At 46.4% G+C, this 18,253-nt stretch overlaps 1 protein-coding gene across 1 annotated transcript; it reads left to right on the forward strand.

Moving 5' to 3' along the window:
• Window positions 1–456: 456 nt before the first annotated feature.
• On the forward strand, window positions 457–17,412 carry CX3CR1 (C-X3-C motif chemokine receptor 1). Its single transcript, XM_079115867.1, has 2 exons — window positions 457–1,300; window positions 14,371–17,412. The coding sequence occupies exon 2, from the start codon at window positions 14,380–14,382 to the stop codon at window positions 15,448–15,450; it is 1,071 nt and encodes a 356-aa protein (XP_078971993.1). The 5' UTR covers window positions 457–1,300; window positions 14,371–14,379; the 3' UTR covers window positions 15,451–17,412.
• Window positions 17,413–18,253: the final 841 nt, after the last annotated feature.

Here is an 18,253-nt window from a genome sequence, read left to right on the forward strand (position 1 = left end):
CCCTGCAATTTCCAGCAACAGCCGGTGCACTGACTGACTGAGACAGCTCAGCACCCTGGACACCCCAGCAATCCCTTCTGGCCAATTTGTCACTTGAGGACTGGTGGCTTATTCTACCAACTGCAGAAGAGTGAATAGCCAAATTGGGGTTCAAAGGAGGTCTCTGGTTTTTTCTTTTCTATCTTTCTCTCTGTTTTGTGATGTCAGGGATTGACCTCAGGACCACACACATGCTAGGCAAGTGCTGAGCTACATCCCCAGGACTGTTCACTTCTCTGTCTTCTGGGTGGGGAATGTCAGTGGAGTAACAGAAGAAAGACAGAGGGGTGGGAAGAACTTGGGTAGGTTCCATCTAGGTTCCAGCTGCAGATGCAGACGGTTCCCAGAGGTGGTCAGCAATGTGTAGTAGATGAGATTGTCCAGGAAGAGTGAGTCAGGGGAGAGGGAGAGTTTTGACCAGATCCCAGAAAGGAACACAAAGAGTTGTAGAAGGAAGTCCAAAATAGGGAAGGACTGTTACAGCAAGGCCCTGAGAGATATGCTGTGGGGAGGAGGGCCGGCGTCCAAATTTGGGGGCACAGGAGCAGGCTGTCTCTTAGTCTGTCCTGCACCCTTCACAGGCAAAGGTGGCCAAATCGGAGGCCAGAAGGAAATGAAGAAAGGAAACGCGGTGGACTTCCTCAACACAAGCAGGTAGTGAGCTGCCAGGTACTTCGGGTTTCCTCAAGCTCAGCGAGCACACCAGTCTCCTGAGACTCTCACGGAGATGAAGGTGCTGATGCAGTAGATATAGGGTGGTGTAAGAAGAACCTGGACCACACCAAGAAGAAAGGTTGTAGGTCATTTAATCTGCACCCCAGTGCTGCCCAGGGAGTAACATGGGCTCTCTTTATGGACAGGAAAGCGGAGGCTCCAGCTTCCCTGGAGATCCCCATTAAGAAGAGCTGAACTGTGCTGTCTGACTGCAGGGTCCTGTTTCCTGCCCTCCCCCTGTATGGGAGTAAATGGCACAATCCCAGTCATCCCCCTTCCTCCAGGTCTGCCGGGGGCTCCAGTCCTCCAGGCTTGTAAATTCAGAGCCTCCTGAGGTTGGCTGGTCTCCAGGCTGGAGTTTCTGAGCTTGCTGGCTGCAGTATCTAAAGATAGTCTACCTCACAGGAAACCAGACACTATTGGCTAACTTTGCAAATAAAGATGCCCTCAGAGAGAGGGAAAGGGAAATACTTGCCTCTGGCAGAGTCTACGTAGGACAGGGTGGCTGACTGGCACATCCTGAGGTTCTCTTCCCCAGTGGACAGAGGTAAGTGCACCTTAGTGGGTGGGTTTGGGTGGGCAGGGCACACTGGAAGAGATTAGTAGACAAGTGATGCTGGTTTGCTCACAAACCAGCCTTTTCCTGAGGATGCTGCAGCCTAGATATGTCCAATGGAGTAGAGGAGTGGAAAATGGGAGTGTGTGTGGGGGGGGGCAGGTGACTAGATTCTCTACCACAGGTCATACAGTGGGATGTGATTAGAAGTGCTAACAATTACATTTTAGGGATATGGAGAAAAACTCGTGGTTTGACATTAACAGAAAAAAGCAGATACAAAATTGTATTTGGATGATAATGAGGAATTCTACTTTTTAAAGATAAGAAATAGTACTGTTGTTTTTTTTTTTTTAACAGTTCATATTCTTTAGAGACCCATGTTTAAGTTTTATGGGTAAAATTAAATAATCCTGTGGGGTTAAGAAGTGGGAAACTGATCAAATATTAACTGCTGAAACCGGGTAATGGATGCCAAGAGATTCTGCTTTTCTACATGTTTGAAATTTAATAATAAAGAGTATTTTTAAATTACATCTGAATATTTACTATAAATATAAATGTACTTAATAGAAACATACACTATAAAGATTAAATGGAGAAAAACTGAAAGATTGTTCCACTTGATTCTAGGGAGTAGAATTATGGATAGTTTTGTGGATTTCCACCCACCCCCTGCACATTTTTGCACCATCTACAATTCTTTTTTTTCTCCCCCTTTGGTACCAGAGACTGAAAACAGGGGTGCTTAACCACTGAGCCACATTCCCCAGCTCATTTTATTTTTTATTTTGGGAGTGTCTCCCTAAGTTGCTCAGGGTCTCGCTACATGACTCAGGCTGGCTTTGAACTCACGATCCTCCTGCCTCAGCCTCCTGAACCACTGGGATTACAGGTGTGTGCTATAGTGCCCTCCACCATCTACAGTTTTTGTAATGATCATATATTGCATTTATAATTAAAATGATTTAATTAATAAACCTCTGGCACAAATTCACTGTTCAATTTTGCTATATGCTTATATAATCATTGTGAGACCACTTGGGCTCAGGTTTGTGCCATTGGAAAACATAGTCTTTGCAAAGAAATTATGAGAGCAAGACAGGAGGAAATATGTCCCTCCTTGCCCACAGCTCCCCTTTTTCAGAGACCACAGCTAAGGACCAGCTGTAGCTGTCTTTTTCTGGGTGTTTGCATTGCATCTGTCAATCATACCCTCACAGAATTTACATCTGAGCCCAGAGAAAGGCTAGGGAATTTTAGGATTCTTCCTCCCAGTCAAAAATAAAAGTTGTTATTATTATTTTAAATACTAGATATAGAATACTTGAGGCAAAAAGAAATTAAGTCAAAAGTAAAGAAGAGCGAACAGTGTGAAAGCAGGCAAGAAAACTCCCTGCTGGGCACAGGTCATCCAAGGGGCCTGGGCTTCCAGGGAGCAGGCAGATGGGAGGGGCACATGGGCTGCTGAACCTTAGGGGCCACTGTGGGTCAAAGGAGGGAGCAGTGACTGGGACTTGGTACTCCTGGAAAGAGAAATAGCCTGAGGAAGGTCAGGGTGGAGTCTTCCCTTCTACGTTTTCACTTGGCTTTATTTTCACAAAGAGATGTAGGGCAGGAAATGTCTCAGCCCAAATTCAAGTTGACTCCTCTTGGCTCTCACACTGTCCTGGCACTTACATTCCCTGGGAAGTAGCAGCTACTCTGTTAGCCACACATTTGTTTCCAATCTACCCGCAACCCTGTCCTCAGTGGTCTCCATTTCAGAGAGCAGGCTGCAGACACTGCTTGGCTTTGGAGCAAAGTCCTGTCTCCTCTGCCCTTAGAAACTGTACTCATGACTTGGCTTTGCTAGGTCCACTTCCTACTGTCACAGTGGACATTGGCCATGAGTCCTTGAAGCCAGGATCTGATAGGTGTTGACTTTCTGTGATGATTAGGGGCATGGTATATAAAGTCCCAAGCACACTGTTTGGCCCATGTTTGGTGTCAAAAACACAATATATGGGGCTGGGGAGATAGCTCAGTAGGTAGAGTGCTTGCCTTGTAAGCACAAGGCCCTGGGTTCAATCCCCAGCACCCTCCCCCACCCCCCCCAAAAAAACACAATATATGTTGCTAGCATGGGAAAACTGAGGTTTAGAAAGCTTGGGTATCTTAAGAACAATGACTACTTTCAAAGGAGTTTGTGAGAGATCCAGAGTTGTGGGGACAGGAGAGAATGGATCGGAGCTAACCCAGTTCAGAACAAATTTCCATTCTCTTCTCACCCACCCCAGCCCAGGAGGCAACCCTTCCCCACCCCAGTGAACTGTGGAAGGGAAGCCATGGCAGGTATGGTCCTCCTGAACCAGAGACCCTGGCATCCTTCCTGAGACTCAGGACATCTAGCTGGCCCACACCAGAGTCACAAGCCCAGGAATGTTCAGCTCCAACTCCTGTAGCAGATGAGCTAACGGGGAGGGCAGTTCACTGTGCCTGTAAGGAGGTCACAGGCATATGAAGCAGGATGATGGAGTCCAAGTCTCAGCTGGCTCTTCTGAGGACTTGTTTCAACTCCCAGGGGGCAGCCTGGGAGTTCCAAGAGGTAGGCTGTCTCCTGTCACTCATTCTGCCTAGAGGAACGAAGGGAGACTGAGACTTCCACCTGAACCTTGATCCTGTCTGTCTTCTCCAAGGGGTCACAATATACCAGCAGCCATGAGCAGTGGATTTTTGTGACCTCTGGCCACAGTGGGTGCTTTAACAACCTCATTTTATTTAACCAAAGTTCAACTATTTGGGGTTATAAGTCTTGGAAAGGAAAAAAATAATCTCCATTACATCTCCTTAAATACCTTTCCAGACCACCTTTGTTCTTTTCCTTAAATTGATATTAACTGTGGAATATAACACTCTGAAAGAATAGTATCCATGTTCACCTCCCATGTAACCACCATCCTGGCCAGTGTGAAGAACCTGGCTGCTCCCCCAAGTCTCCGTCATGGCCCCGACTAACCTCCTCTTTTGCCACACAAATAACCACAACCCTGACTTTTAGATTGATTGTTTCCTTGCTTTTCCTCATAGTTTCACCCAATCTACCTCTGCATACCCAAACAACATGTTTTGGCATTTTCTGGTTTTGATCTTCATATATGTGGGCTCGTATGCAGCTCTGGTTTCTTTGACTCAACATCAAACTGGGTCTTTTTTTTAATTTAAAATTTTTTTTTGTTCTAATTAGTTGTACGCAAGAGTGGAATGCATTTATACATTTTGATAGCTCATACATAAATGGAGTGTGTTTTTTTAAATGCTTAAAATATTTTATTTTTCCCATTTTCAACTGGTCTATGACAGTTGTACACAATGGTGGAATCCACTTTTACATATTTGTTCATGCACACAATATAACAATATAATTTGACTAATATCATTCCCTAGTATTTCCCCTTTCCCTGCCCTCTACCCTCCTCCTGTTCCCTTTCCTCTCCTCTACTGATCTCCTTTTCAATTTTCATGAGATTTCCCCCCCACACTCACCTTTCTTTTACTTTTTCCTCTTTAGCTTACACATATGTGAGGAAATATATGACCCCTGACTTTCTGAGTTTGGCTTATTTCATTTAGCATAATGTTCTCAAGCTCCATCCATTTTCCTGCAAATGACACAATTTCATTTTTCTTTATGGCCAAATAAAACTCCATTGTGCATACATACCACATTTCCTTTATCCATTCATTCACAGATGGACACCTCAGCTGGTTTCACAGTGTGACTGTCGTAAATTGTGCTCCTATAAATATGAGTATGCATGTGTCACTGTAGTCAGATGGCTTTATTTCTTTAGGATAAATACCAAGGAGTGGCATGTCTGGATCATATGGTGATTCCATGCCTAGTCTTTTCAGGAACCTCCATAGTGATTTCCATAGTGGTTATACTAATTTACAATCCCATGAGCAGCATAAAAATATACCTTTTTCTCCACATCTTTTCCAGCATTTATTACTATTTTCATCATTGGGTTTTTCAAATGTATCCATCTTGTAAGAGATGTCCAAACTGGACCCGCGTGCATCAGCAGTAGAAATAATAAGAAACTGGAACATTCACACAGTGTATTCCTATGCAGCCATGAGAGTGAACAGACGACAGCCACAGCAATAGTGTGGGAGGGGATGCTTCCAGAAAGGCAGAGATAAACTTAAAGATAAATGGAAAATTGGTTCAGTTCCATGGGGCTCTTATCCGGTGCATCTCCATCACACACAATTTATATGTCTATGAACAAGAGTGATTTACACTGCTATCAGTTTTCTATTACTTATGGCATTGCAAATTAGTTCAGACAATGAAAGAGGATGATAGCACCAAACTGTGTGAAAGAGGACACCCAGGCATCTCTTGTGTGTGCCTATTTTAAAGTCTTAATACTTTTTCCCTAGCTTCCTAGGGTGAAGTTTGCAGTTCCTCTATTTACCCCCTTTTCCTTCCCACCTTGGCTCTGGGCATCCTTACCTGAGCCTTCACTCTGGCTCAACTGGTCTTTCCTGACTGTTCCCAGGACATGTGGGCACCTCCCGACGCCATCAGCCTCAGTTCCTTCTCTCTGCGAGGACACTACCCTGGTGTAGCCTCCCTGAGCCTTAGCCTTCAAAGCCCACCTCCATTCACTGTCAGCTCCCTCTTGTCACTCACAAGGCTCCTCCCACCTTTAAGTCTTAGCCTAAATGGCAACATTTTTGTGATGCCCTCCATCATGCTCCCCAGTTCTAACCAGGACAGATATAGAGACCCAACCCTTGGTTTTCCCACAACTTATGTATTGTTGTTACACAATAACAAACATTTACAAGAACTATATCTTAAAAACTGATATGGCTTCAGAATTTAACGTAGTGCCTAGTGTTGGGAAAGTAGAAATAAAAGCAAAAGCTTCTCCCAACACAGAAATCCTTCCTGCAAAGGTAGTAGAGAAAGAAAGCACTTTTTTCATTACAGATTCAGTAAATCAGCATGTGATGCACAACACAGGCGATACACTGAGAGATTGCAAGGCCAAACAAAATTTCAGCAGTTATACACCATTACATCCGTGTTCCTCAGACAAACAACGGCTAGTCACCAAGTAAGAGGCATGATGGCACCATTTTCCAAGCAGACTTCAGCCTAACCTTACCTGGTATTCAGAGTGGCCACTGAGTTAGCAAATTGACTCCATTCAGGGGAGAAGCATCCTTCTCTTTCCTTGATGACAAAGGTGGTTGGCAGCTTGGAGCAGGGCTCTGAAGTCAGAACCTGCTCTGTCATAGAGACTGGGAGAAGGGCTCTATACCCTTTGCTGCATACATTTCAAAGAGATGACACGCAGCTCCTTGAGAAAGACCTAGTCCTGAGCTGGAGACATAGCTCAGTTGGTAGAGTGCTTGCCTCGCATACACAAGGCCAGAGGTTGAATGCCCAGCAGACAAAAGACCTATTAATCTTTGAAAGGATGGATACAAGTTCAAAGAGAGGAGAAAGTACTTACAAGTTTTCTAAAACAAATGTCCTAAGGAAAAGAGAATCTCTTCCCTTATTTTCAGCAAGGAGAATTAATCTCTTATTTTTAATATTTATTTGCTCTTATACTACCATAGGGTAAGAATGCTCCATCAATGTTGGTTTAATTCATAATTCAATAATTAAAAAGTCTGTCTCTGTCTCACTTTTTTTTTATTGTCAAGTATTTTCTTTCAAAATTTTACAGTTCATTTTGACAGAAATAAATAAATACCATAAAGTGCTTTGAGAAGGAGGGAGGAGTGTCCAACCCCAAGCAATGGCGGGCTTTGGAAAGGGGCAACTCGAGAACCCAGTGTGGGAACAGGGTTCCTCAGGTGTGGTTTTCTCTCATTGGTACTTTTTGGCTTGGGTGTGTGCATTCGTTCTGTATATAACCATGGTGGGTAGACAACACCGTGAAGTTTTCAGTGGGATCTTTGTCACTCAATTTACTTGCAAATGTAAATGAATGGGGTAAAAGTTGCAAAATTTTTTCCTTTTAGTTCTTTATCGTGGACTTGAAGCCCCCTCCATCCGCCATCAGCCTCGGCTCTCTCTGCATCCTGAGGGGTGCATGTTGTAAAACTAGCTGCCACCCTACATGAGAAAACCATCCAAATCTGGCAAAACCAGGCTTCCCCAGCAACCAGGACAGGCTGAGAACATTTCTCTTTAGTACAAGGTTAAGCTCAAGACTTGAGGTTTGTGTGTGTGAGGGCGGGGGGTGCTGGAAATCAATAGATCCACTTCTGTTTCCAAATAGAACTTCATCTGAACACTTCTCGACTGTGACCCAGGCATGTCACACACTGCAGGCAGCTGCTGGGCAGCAGATGCATGCTTTCGCCAGCCTAGAACTCATGTTTGTCTTTTAGGTTGATTCCTTATGTTGGATTCTTGTTGGAAAATTGAGCATGTCAGAGTTGGCAAGGCCCTTGGAGGTGACCTGGCCCATGGCTTCATTTAACACATCAGGAAACTGAGGCAGAGCTAGAACGACCTGCTCCAGGTCTCCCAGAATTCGGGCATGAAGTGCACAGGCCCCCCAGGAAATTTGTGGCTCTTAAAAGCACCATGGAATATTTGAAGGCAGGAAACAGGCTGATCCTTCAGCCTTCAGCCTTTTCTTCTCCAGAGGAAACTATTCCAATTTCTTCACCTCGGTTCATGAGAGCTAAATTCTGGGGGTCAAGGGTGAGGACCTCCTGGTGGTGGCTAGAGGGGCAAGTAATATCCCACCCTCCCCATTTTCCACTTGTCGTTCCCTGAGAGTTAACCTGCTGGGTTTTGAGTCCAGAAGGGAGAAACCCAATCACTTCAGGGTTGTGTCATGGACTGACTTCTTTCAGGGGACTTGTGTCTACTATTTCTCAGTTTTAGTTCTAGGGAAGAAGACTGTGATACTCTGCAGACTTCCCCTCCAACCAGAAGAGCATCATGCAGTGCAGGGAGCATTCGGGTTTGTGGAGAAAAACAACTGGGATTGAGTTCCGAGCCGTATTGCATCCTGGGACAGTTAAACCAAAGCTCTGTGATGTGAGCCTCTGTTGGTCAGTTTGTAAGTGAGGATGATCATTTCTCACGTGGGATTGTAGAGAGAATTCAGTGAGATGGTGTGTATGAAGCATGATCTCGGCAGGCCTGTAGGCACGGCAATGTCTGCTCCTTCTAAACTGGGGCTCTCTGGGGTTAACGTGCGATTCTGGAACAGTAAAAGAACCCATGTAGTAATTATGGATCAAGCAACTCTCTAACTTCAGTTGGTCCAAAGGGGGAAAAAAAAAAATTAAGCCTCACAATTTCCTTGGCTGTAGGCTGGAGCTCAAACCCAGCCTTCACACAAAGGTTTACTAAAAAGCCATCAACAGGGACCAGGAAGGGTAAAAAAAAAAAAACTAACGGAAGATACACTGGATTTGGAAAATTGTAAGCAGGATATACAACCAAAAGAGGGTGGGGGGGAGCAACACAAAAAGAATGTCAGATAGAAGGAGAAAATGGACTGGGGTCACCTGAAAGAGAAGGGAAGTGTGGAAACGGCAAGGGAGGAGGAACGAGGGGCGACGGTGACCTCCACCCACCCCTAAGAAAAGTCAAAAAATAAATGAGCAGGCCTGGGAAAAGGAAGTGGCCAGAGGAAGCGGAGCAGGACAGGCAGCAGAGGGGAGCAGGGAGTTTTATAGAGCAGGTTGTGCGGAAGTCGTTTATGCTTGGCTGGGAAACAGACCCACTCACCAAGCACTGCTTGGAGGCTCAGCCCAGACTCTCCCAGCTGGACTCCAGTTAGTAAATCCTGAGTTTAACGGGCTGGAGGGTGGGCATGGAGGCTGGAGGACAGCCTAACGGGCTTTAGTTCTTGCTGGCTGCTTCCCTGAGCTGTCACATGCAGCCTCAGGCTGGGGGGCACTTTTCCTGTGCCCCCTCCCTGCATGCTGCTTGCAATGCTTGTGGGTACAAAACCTAGCTGAGAAGACGCTGCGAAGTCTTAACCCGTTGGATCCTTACACTCGGGTTCTGGCGTCCCAAGAGACAGAGGAAAGCCACTGTCTGGGCAGGCCTCCCCTGAAGGCCACCCCAAGGACTAGCCACACTGCCATCTGCTGCCGAGACCCTCTCTTTAATTAAGCTCATCTCCCAATCCCTGAACATCTCAGAGGACCCAGAAATAAAAGATCCACTTGGCTCAGGCCCACTTTTCCTAAAGAGTGACCTTAACAAAACTATCAAGTTCAAGAGGACCATTCAGCAAAGGGGCCGTGGATCTTCTGGTGTAAACGGAATCCTTGCTGGGCTCTCCTCTGCTGAGGCTGGGTTTGTATCAGACCCAGGGCCTTGCGCAGCCTAGGCAAGGGCTCTACCACTGAGCTACATTCCCAGCCTGAGACTGGGTTTGAACTGGCTCCAACACATAGACTGCTCTGCCTTTCCAGGCAGACAGAACCCTGTGTCCCAGTGACTCGTGCCTCCGAGGCAGCACTGCTTCTCAGTACTTGCCTGGAAAGAGCTGAGGTTGTTTAAGAATCAGCTAAGTCTAGCAGCACACCTGAGAGGAGCGTGTTAGAGATGGGAAGCTGTGTTTCCTACACCTCTTCAGGCTATGCTGGGCTTCAGGGTCCATGTTCCTCTCTTAGGGCTCCACATTGAGAGGTTATTGCCTTTTGTTTCTCTAGGTCTTCCATTCACTTGCTCATTCCTTCATTCATTCATTCACTCATGCATTCATTCACTCATTCATTCACTCATTCATTCATTCAACACAGCAGGCACCCACAGAGCTCTCAAAATTCAAGGGCCCCTGCCCTGTGACAACTGTGTGGCCTATAAGCTCTGCCAGGAAGAGTAGGAGGTACTGTCACCACTAAGTCCTTAGGAATGAAGGTCTAAGCTACTATAAACATTTATACAGCATTTATTCTATACCAGGCCTCTCTCTTTGCTAAACCCTCATCTACAGAGTTAAAAAGAATGTGATTCTTCTTCAGGGATCTCCCAGTCTTGAGGGAGGGGGATAAGGAAAGCTACTTACTTTAGTTTTTCCTATAATTCATATTTTTGTTTATTTTTACTTTGAAAACTCCAAAAGAAACATTTAAAATCACTTGCAAAATAGGTAATATGTGTACATGGTAAAATAATTCTGAGAGTTGGGCTGGAGATGTAGCTTAGCAGTAGAGTGCTTGCCTAGCATGTGCAAGGCCCTGGGTTCAATTTCCAGTACCAAAAAATAAAATAAAATAAAAAAAACTCCAAGAGTTTACAGTGAAAACTAAAATGCCCCCTCCCCCATCCTCTAGTCCCCATAGATGCCCTCCAGCAGGAACTCTTGGCAGACCCCTTCTGAGATCTTCAGACCTTACCCAAAACATGAGCATGGCATTACCTTTCACAGAGAGCAGCACAGTGTGCGCCTGGTACCTCATGTACCAGTATATCTTGGAGAAGTTTCCATTACAGAACACACAGATCTGTCTGGCTTTGCTTTTTTTTTTTTTTTTTTTTTTTTAAGCAGGTGCTTGCTGTTCTGTTCTTCGGATTTACCCTGGTTTTGTGTGATCTGTCCCTACCCACGGGCACTGGAGTGGTTTCTCTTGGTGTCTATTTCAAGCTCACTGTGGTGACGGTCTGAGTGCACACTTCCTTGAGCTCGTGTGTGAGAGCATCTCTGGTTGAACCCCAACAAGCCATTGGGTGTCATTGCATTCTTTGGCTCTCGATGAACCTCAAGGTCGCTCTTTAGAGAGGAAGATGAAACAGGGCCCTGATGGCTTTTTATTTCCAGGGGATTGACTTTGATAGTCACTGCGTCCCCCTCTTCTCTCCCTAGCCATCTTTCTTCTTTGGGGGGGCCACTAGGGGATGGGAAGAGTGTGGCCTGGGCTTCAGTCTTGCTACCCCACTTCTAGCTATGTGATGGGCAGGGCCTTGACCTTGCTATGCCTCTCATGGGCATGAGGAGCACTAAGTCTCCAGCTCCTCAGAATCACGTAAGGGCAATCAAAAGAAACACACCTCCTGCTCCTCCCTCTGTAGTCTGGCACAGCATGACTCAGCAGGGATCACAGTGTGCCAGGCAAGCACCAGTGCTCAGAGGAACTCCTGTGGTAGTTGAACCAGACTTTCTTGGGGACTCTGAGCCACCAAGGAGCCAAGATAAGGGTGGCTGAGTGTCTGTGTCCTCACTGGGCAGACCCTCTGGATGGCATGGAGTGTCCTGAGCCAGATCTGTCATCTAGTTCTCAGGAAGTAATATGTTCACCAATCAATCATCCCTTCCACAGCATCTCCTGAAATTGTGTCCCATCTGCAGGGATGTATTGACCCACTTCCCAACTCTGCCTTTATCAAGACCTTCGTGTGAATTTCCCATTGAGACCACAGGTCCCTTTGTGGCTGAGACTGGGCCTGACTAATTCCTCCAGGAGCCCAGCCATGCTTTGAATGTTTGCGTGGATATCTGGCCCCTCCAACCAGGACCTCCTCTGGCTTATTTGGAGTTGTAGTACAAATTGGAAAAGGTGTTCCTTTGCATGTGGCAGCCCTGAACCCCAGCAAAGTGGGAGGCTAGATTTGGGACCCCTTGCTCCTTAGCCAGACAATCCCTTGCTTAATTCTAACTCTCCCTGCCTCCTCCACATAGACTCATGCCCCAAACTTCCTCTTCCTCTCCTCACAAATATCTCTGGAGCATTCAGTGCAGTGAATTAAGCACAGGACTTTCAGAATCACAGAGAGGATTAAACACATAATAATGCACATGGAATGTTTGGCAATAAGCCTAGCAATTCAGTAAAAGCTTAGCAAAAACTGGCTTGCACCTCTCTTAAAAATAATCTAAAAAGAAAACTTTTTCTTTTATTTCAGGGGGAAAAAATTAGAACAACCTTTAAATACCAAATTCCCACCATGCCCTGGGTAGGGGTTAAACATGAATCAACAGGTAACCCGGATGAGTCCAAACGTTCAAAGGGCCTCTGCTGCCTCCCCTAATGCAGGAAAGAACTAGCATTTATGAAGTGTTTGCTGTAGGCCACACAGTTGCAATAGTTTCTCCCCTTAGAACAGCTCTGTGGGCAGGTGTGAGACTGCATCTCAATCTTGCAGATGAGGAACATCAGGCCCAAAGATTCCAAGCTCATCCATCACTTAGCCTGAGAGAGCAGACTAAAGTTTTGGAGCCAAAGGACAGATCACAGGTAGAACAATTCTTAGGGGTTTTAACCTCCTTTTTTTTTTTTTTTTTTTTTTTTTTTTTTTTTTTTTTTTTTGGCAGTGCTGGGGATTGAACCCAGTGCCTTGTGCTTGCAAGGCAAGCACTCTACCAACTGAGCTATAACCCCAGTCCTTAATCTCTTCTTGAAGTCAGCTTTGCCAGCTCTTTTCACTGGGCAGAAGGGGAAAGTGTGTTAGTCTAGCCCAGCCTCCCCAACTTGCAGCCTTCAAGGACTTGACTACTTTTGCACTTCAACAGCAGGATCTTCACACACTGAGTACCGATTCCTGTTTCCCCATCTTTAGTTTTAGACAGATGAAGCTTACTCTCACAGAACTCAAAAATGGGATCAGTTCAGCAAATTCGTTCTTACTAACTTAAATGTTATTAAGGTCACAGCCGAACACCTGTTCTAAGAAAAGGGCCTTAAGTAGAGAACTCATCCACTTTTCCTGGGGTCAAATATCCATCACAGGCTGAGAAGGCCCAGGACTGGCAGGCTTGGCCCATCTCATTGCAGAAGAGATTGGTGAGATGCAGGACATGGCAGAGGCTGGGCAGGGAGAAGCAATGCCCAGCTGGGTGGGCTGTGGGAGACACCTGGGTGAAACCATCATGAACAGGGCGCAGTGGGGTGTGGAAACTCCCTTGGTTAAAGAACCCGCGCTCTGCTTTCAGTTTTGATGAAGAAGGAGGTGCTGACAACCAGGAGGCCTGCTCTGAGACATGGAGTTTCTGAGGGACCTGCCTGTGGCTTCACAAGTTAGAAAAGGAGGTGCCAGAGGAGGAGCAAAGGGAGAGGGCGACCTATCTGCCACCTCTGGGGTAAAGGTCCAGCAAGTCCTGGATGGGAAAAGAGCAGGACCAGGGCAAGCTTGACTGCCCAACCTGTGCAGAAATGTCTTCTTTTTCAATTTTTGCTCAAAAGCAAACAGGAGATAAGAATCACAGGGAGGCCAGGGCTGGTAATGACCAGGAGAAGTAGTCTCATGGGCCCAGCTGTGAGCTCATCCTGTCTTGGACTGGTCAACCCTCTGTGACTGCAGAGCCCTGGATCATGACAGTGTTCCTCTTCAGCTGGGCCTGGAAGATGAGCCTCAGTCCCAGTTTGCTTGGGATTGATGGGTTTCCTACAAGTGGGAGTGCTGAAAGTCCTGGGCAACACAAAACAAGTGATTCACAGGACAGCGTGACTCTGACTGATCCTGCTGAGGAGCAGAGGGGCTTGTTGTTTCCAAGAGGAAGAAGAGGAGGAAGGGCTCTCAAAAACCAAACACGGGGAGTCTCTGAGACCTCTCTCTCCAGGCCTAGCTTCATGGAGGGGAAATGCAAGACCAGAGGGTGGAGAAGGTAGAAATAAAAAAAAGCATGGAAAATTGCTTGAGGAAAGGTTTGGGTGAAAGAAGCCCTCTTCCCCTGTCACCCCTCCCTATCCTGCCCTTCACCTCTGTCCTTGGTTCTCCTGCCCCTGTCCACACACTGTCAAACTGGACACCTTTTGGAGAGACTTATGAAAATCAATGAACGCGATCTGCCTCAAGCTCCAAAAGGCCTGGATCCAAATGCTTGCCAAGCAAGTCCTCTCGGGGACCTCTCTTTGAACTTGTCAGGGGCCTGACTGCCTCTCCTGCCAAAGGCTTCTGTTGCAGCCTCCATTATTAGGCCATGACAGGGATCAACAATATGGCGAGCGTGGAGGCAGGAAGCTACTAGGCACAAAACTGATATTTATTTCTTCCTTTCTCCACGATGGGCCAGTTAGAATTCCAGATTTGTTCCTTCGAGGACTAACACTGTCCCTTATTTTCCCTTCCGATCCAGGTCCTCACCATGCCCACCTTCTCCCCTGAATCAATTGAAGAATACTTTGAGTATGATGAATCTGCTGAAGCCTGTTATGTGGGGGACATCGTGGCCTTTGGGGCAGTGTTCCTGTCCATATTCTACTCCCTTGTCTTTGCCTTCGGCCTAGTGGGCAATCTGCTGGTGGTGTTTGCCCTCACCAACAGCCGGAAGCCCAAGAGCATCACTGACATCTACCTGCTGAACCTGGCCTTGAGCGACCTGCTCTTCGTAGCCACTCTGCCCTTCTGGACTCACTATGTGCTCAGCGAACAAGGCCTCCACAATGCCGTGTGCAAACTCACCACTGCCTTCTTCTTCATCGGCTTCTTTGGAGGCATATTTTTCATGACCGTCATCAGCATCGACAGGTACCTGGCCATCGTCCTGGCCGCCAACTCCATGAGCAACCGGACCGTGCAACATGGCGTCACCATCAGCCTGGGCGTCTGGGCGGCAGCCATCCTGGTGGCAGCGCCCCAGTTCATGTTCACAAAGCGAAAAGAAAATGAGTGCCTGGGTGACTATCCCGAGGTCCTCCAGGAAATCTGGCCGGTGCTTCGCAACGTGGAAGTGAACTTTCTCGGCTTCCTGCTGCCCCTGCTCCTCATGAGCTTCTGTTACTTCAGGATCATCCAGACACTGTTTTCCTGCAAGAACCAAAAGAAAGCTAAAGCCATCAAACTCATCTTACTGGTGGTCATCGTGTTTTTCCTCTTCTGGACGCCCTACAACATTTTGATTTTCCTGGAGACTCTCAAATTCTACGACTTCTTTCCTAGCTGTGACATGAAGAGGGATCTGAGGTTGGCCCTCAGCGTGACTGAGACGGTGGCATTCAGCCACTGTTGCCTCAATCCCTTTATCTATGCATTCGCTGGGGAGAAGTTCAGAAGATACCTCTGCCACCTGTACAGGAAGTGCCTGGCTGTCCTGTGTGGTCGTTCGGTTCATGTCAGTTTCTCCCCGCCCGAATCACAAAGAAGCAGGCAGGGAAGCATTCTGAGCAGCAATTACACTCACTACACAAGTGATGGAGATGCATCCCTCCTTCTCTGAAGGGATCCACAAAGCCTTGTCTCTACAGAGAACCCAGAGCTCCTGAATCTGACACTGAGTAATGAGAACAGATTTTTGTTGTTGCTTTGTATGTGCAAGAAATTTGGACCCAAAACTAACAAAACCACGCTGGAGTGTTTTCAAGAAATGTGCTCAAACTTGGAATGGTGAAGGATGCATGTGTCTCTTACTGCAAATGTCAGGACATTTTGCTCCAAATGGCAAAATTTTAACCCAGACTATCTTTGTTGAAAAGGGATCTGTGAGTTTTGTTCTCATTGTGGCATGGATCAGGGGGTGACTGAGCCCTCAGGGTGAGTGGAAACCAGGACTTGAATTTAGCTAGAATTTGCTTTCTCTCTGATCCTCAAGGCTTTAAGCAGTGATAGATTTCCAAAGCTCACATCATACAGCTTTATCACCAGAGAGGTAATAAGACCCTTTCCTCTCTAGTCCCAATGTCAAATTTTCCATAGAAATCTTCTAATTGGTCAAGTTTGTATCAGGTGGTGGACCAGGTGGTGGCATCCATCTACAAGAAAGGGATATATGGGATCAATAGCCTCCCTGACCCAATCTTCTGCTCTCATCTCAAGGTTAGAGGTTGAGAAAGATGTGTTTCCTACAAGTTAGAGGAGTTGCTACTGTTCTGATCATACAGAATAAGAGCCACTCACCCTATACCTGAGTTAGTTCCTTCCCTGATCACACAAACCAGCACGTACCTCTTCATTAAACCTTCTTCTATCTTGTCCCCATACCTACAAGGGCTTCCCACTGCCCACTGCATCAAGCCCAAACACAAATGCCTGACCTCAGACCCTCCACCATGCAGTTCAACCCACAGATTCTCCCCTGCTTCCCTCTTCCCAGGGGATCCCATCCCCCCGGGCACTCACATCCATATGTCAACCGTATCCAACCCTGTCTCTGCTATCAGACCTCACACATCTCCCTCTACTTGATCCCGAGCCCACGGGAAGAAACAAAAAGAACCCTGCCTCAAAGTGAAGGGAGGAATTCCAATCCCAGCTCTCTCACTTGCCCACTGGGTAGCCCGGGGCCAAGTGAACTTTAGTCCCTACATGCATAGAAGGGGGATGATAGCATCTTTTGTGTAGGGAGCATTCTCTCCATCATGAGGAACCAGTCACCAACTCTTGCAAGTCCCAGTCATCTCACCTGTTTCCCAGACTTCAGCTGTACCCTCGTCTGGCAATGAGGAGGTTGCACCATGCCCAAGTGGGACATAGCCCCCACACAGAGGAGGTCAGTTCCTGCAACAGCCCTCAGTGAACAGCTACAGCTGCAGGTAGGCAGCCTGCAGAAGAGAGTTCACACTCAGCCTACAATTGGATCATGCCCACTGCTGCCTGAGCTCTGGGCTCCCCAAAAGCAGAGGAAAATGAGCCCCGAGATCTGCAACTTTCCCAATCCCCTCACCACAAGCCCTTGCCCGTCTGGAAGACCATCCCTTTCACTCTTGCCACTGCCAACCTGGAGAGACAAGCTATGACAGCAGTTTTCTTCTTTCAGTTGGTTTAAAAATTTATGACGTAATCATGCTAAAGAAAGCATCATCTACAATCTAGCCACATGAGTCTTTTCATTCCTGGCTTTGCCCATCAGACCTGTTCACACTCACTTGTTTAGAGTTGCAATCATAAAGCACAGTTATTATGTAACCTGTTTTCTTCAATATTAGATCCCAAATAGCTCTGCATTTGTGTAGTTTTGTAACAGTCCTTTTAGAAGACTCTACCAGATTGCATGCTCCTTGAGGCAGATGTGCTGATTCATTGCTGTGTATCTGGTCTCTCCTCGATGGTATGAACATTTGTTTAATGAATGAAAAAATGAGTCATGTTCCTTCAAGATCATGCACCATCATTAACCCACCATTACTCTGTTGATAAACATTTCACGCCTTTCCGATACTTAGCAAATACATATTTTACAATACTTTCTTCCGTGTCGTTTTCTTTTTCCTGTTCAATTATTTCCGTTAAATAAGTTCCTTGCCAAGGGGATAACTGGGTCAAAGGGCATGAGGACTTTTTAGCTTTTGACACGTAGATACAAAATTTGTTTACTGCAAAACCTTTGTTGGGTACATATGCACAATATGTGAACTCAGGTCCAGAGCTATTCCAAAGGTCAGGAGACCAGGTCTCTGCCCGCGATGATTTAACGTTTAAATGAAGAAGAGAGATGTGAACAAATAAGCATGCTTTGCATTATGTGGTAGCACGGGGCAGTGATGGCTGATCTGAGACCTGAGGGGTGAGGGACTTTCCCAGGCAAAGAAGGGGTCGGTGAGCCAGGCTGAGGGAACAGCATGTGGAAATGAAGAGTTTGTAGCTCTTAAGATGTGGGCATATTTTCTGCAAATATTGAAAGGCACTGACTGAGAACAAGATGGATGGAAGGAACCTTCGGGAGCTGGGGTCATCAGCTGGGGGTTTGGTTCAAACAACCAATGAAGCGGGGTGGTTCCCCTCAGGGTGTTCACAAGGTTGCTCCTTTATTATCTGATGCTTATACCAACTGTTGAATCACGAGACTTCGTTTTTGCCTTTTTTGTGGTACTGAGGGTTGAGCCAAGGGCCCTACGCAGGCTAGGCAGGTGCTGTACCACTGAGCCACACCCCCAGTCTAATTATGAGACTTTTAATTAAAGTTCAACCTATTTCTGAACTTCCATGAGGGGAAGAAATAATTCCTTCGGCTTGAGAAATAAAAGTAGGGAAACAAACGCTTTCATTTCTAGAAGAATATTAAATCCACAGAAGAATCCTTTTTC

This window comes from Sciurus vulgaris (genome assembly GCF_902686455.1).
Source record: "Sciurus vulgaris genome assembly, chromosome: 16".
NCBI classification, from domain to species: Eukaryota; Metazoa; Chordata; class Mammalia; order Rodentia; family Sciuridae; genus Sciurus; species Sciurus vulgaris.

What these genes read in the sequence shown, in the direction of transcription:
- CX3CR1 (XM_079115867.1), top strand. Translation starts at nt 14,380, where the DNA reads ATGCCCACCTTCTCCCCTGAATCAATTGAAGAATACTTTGAGTATGAT.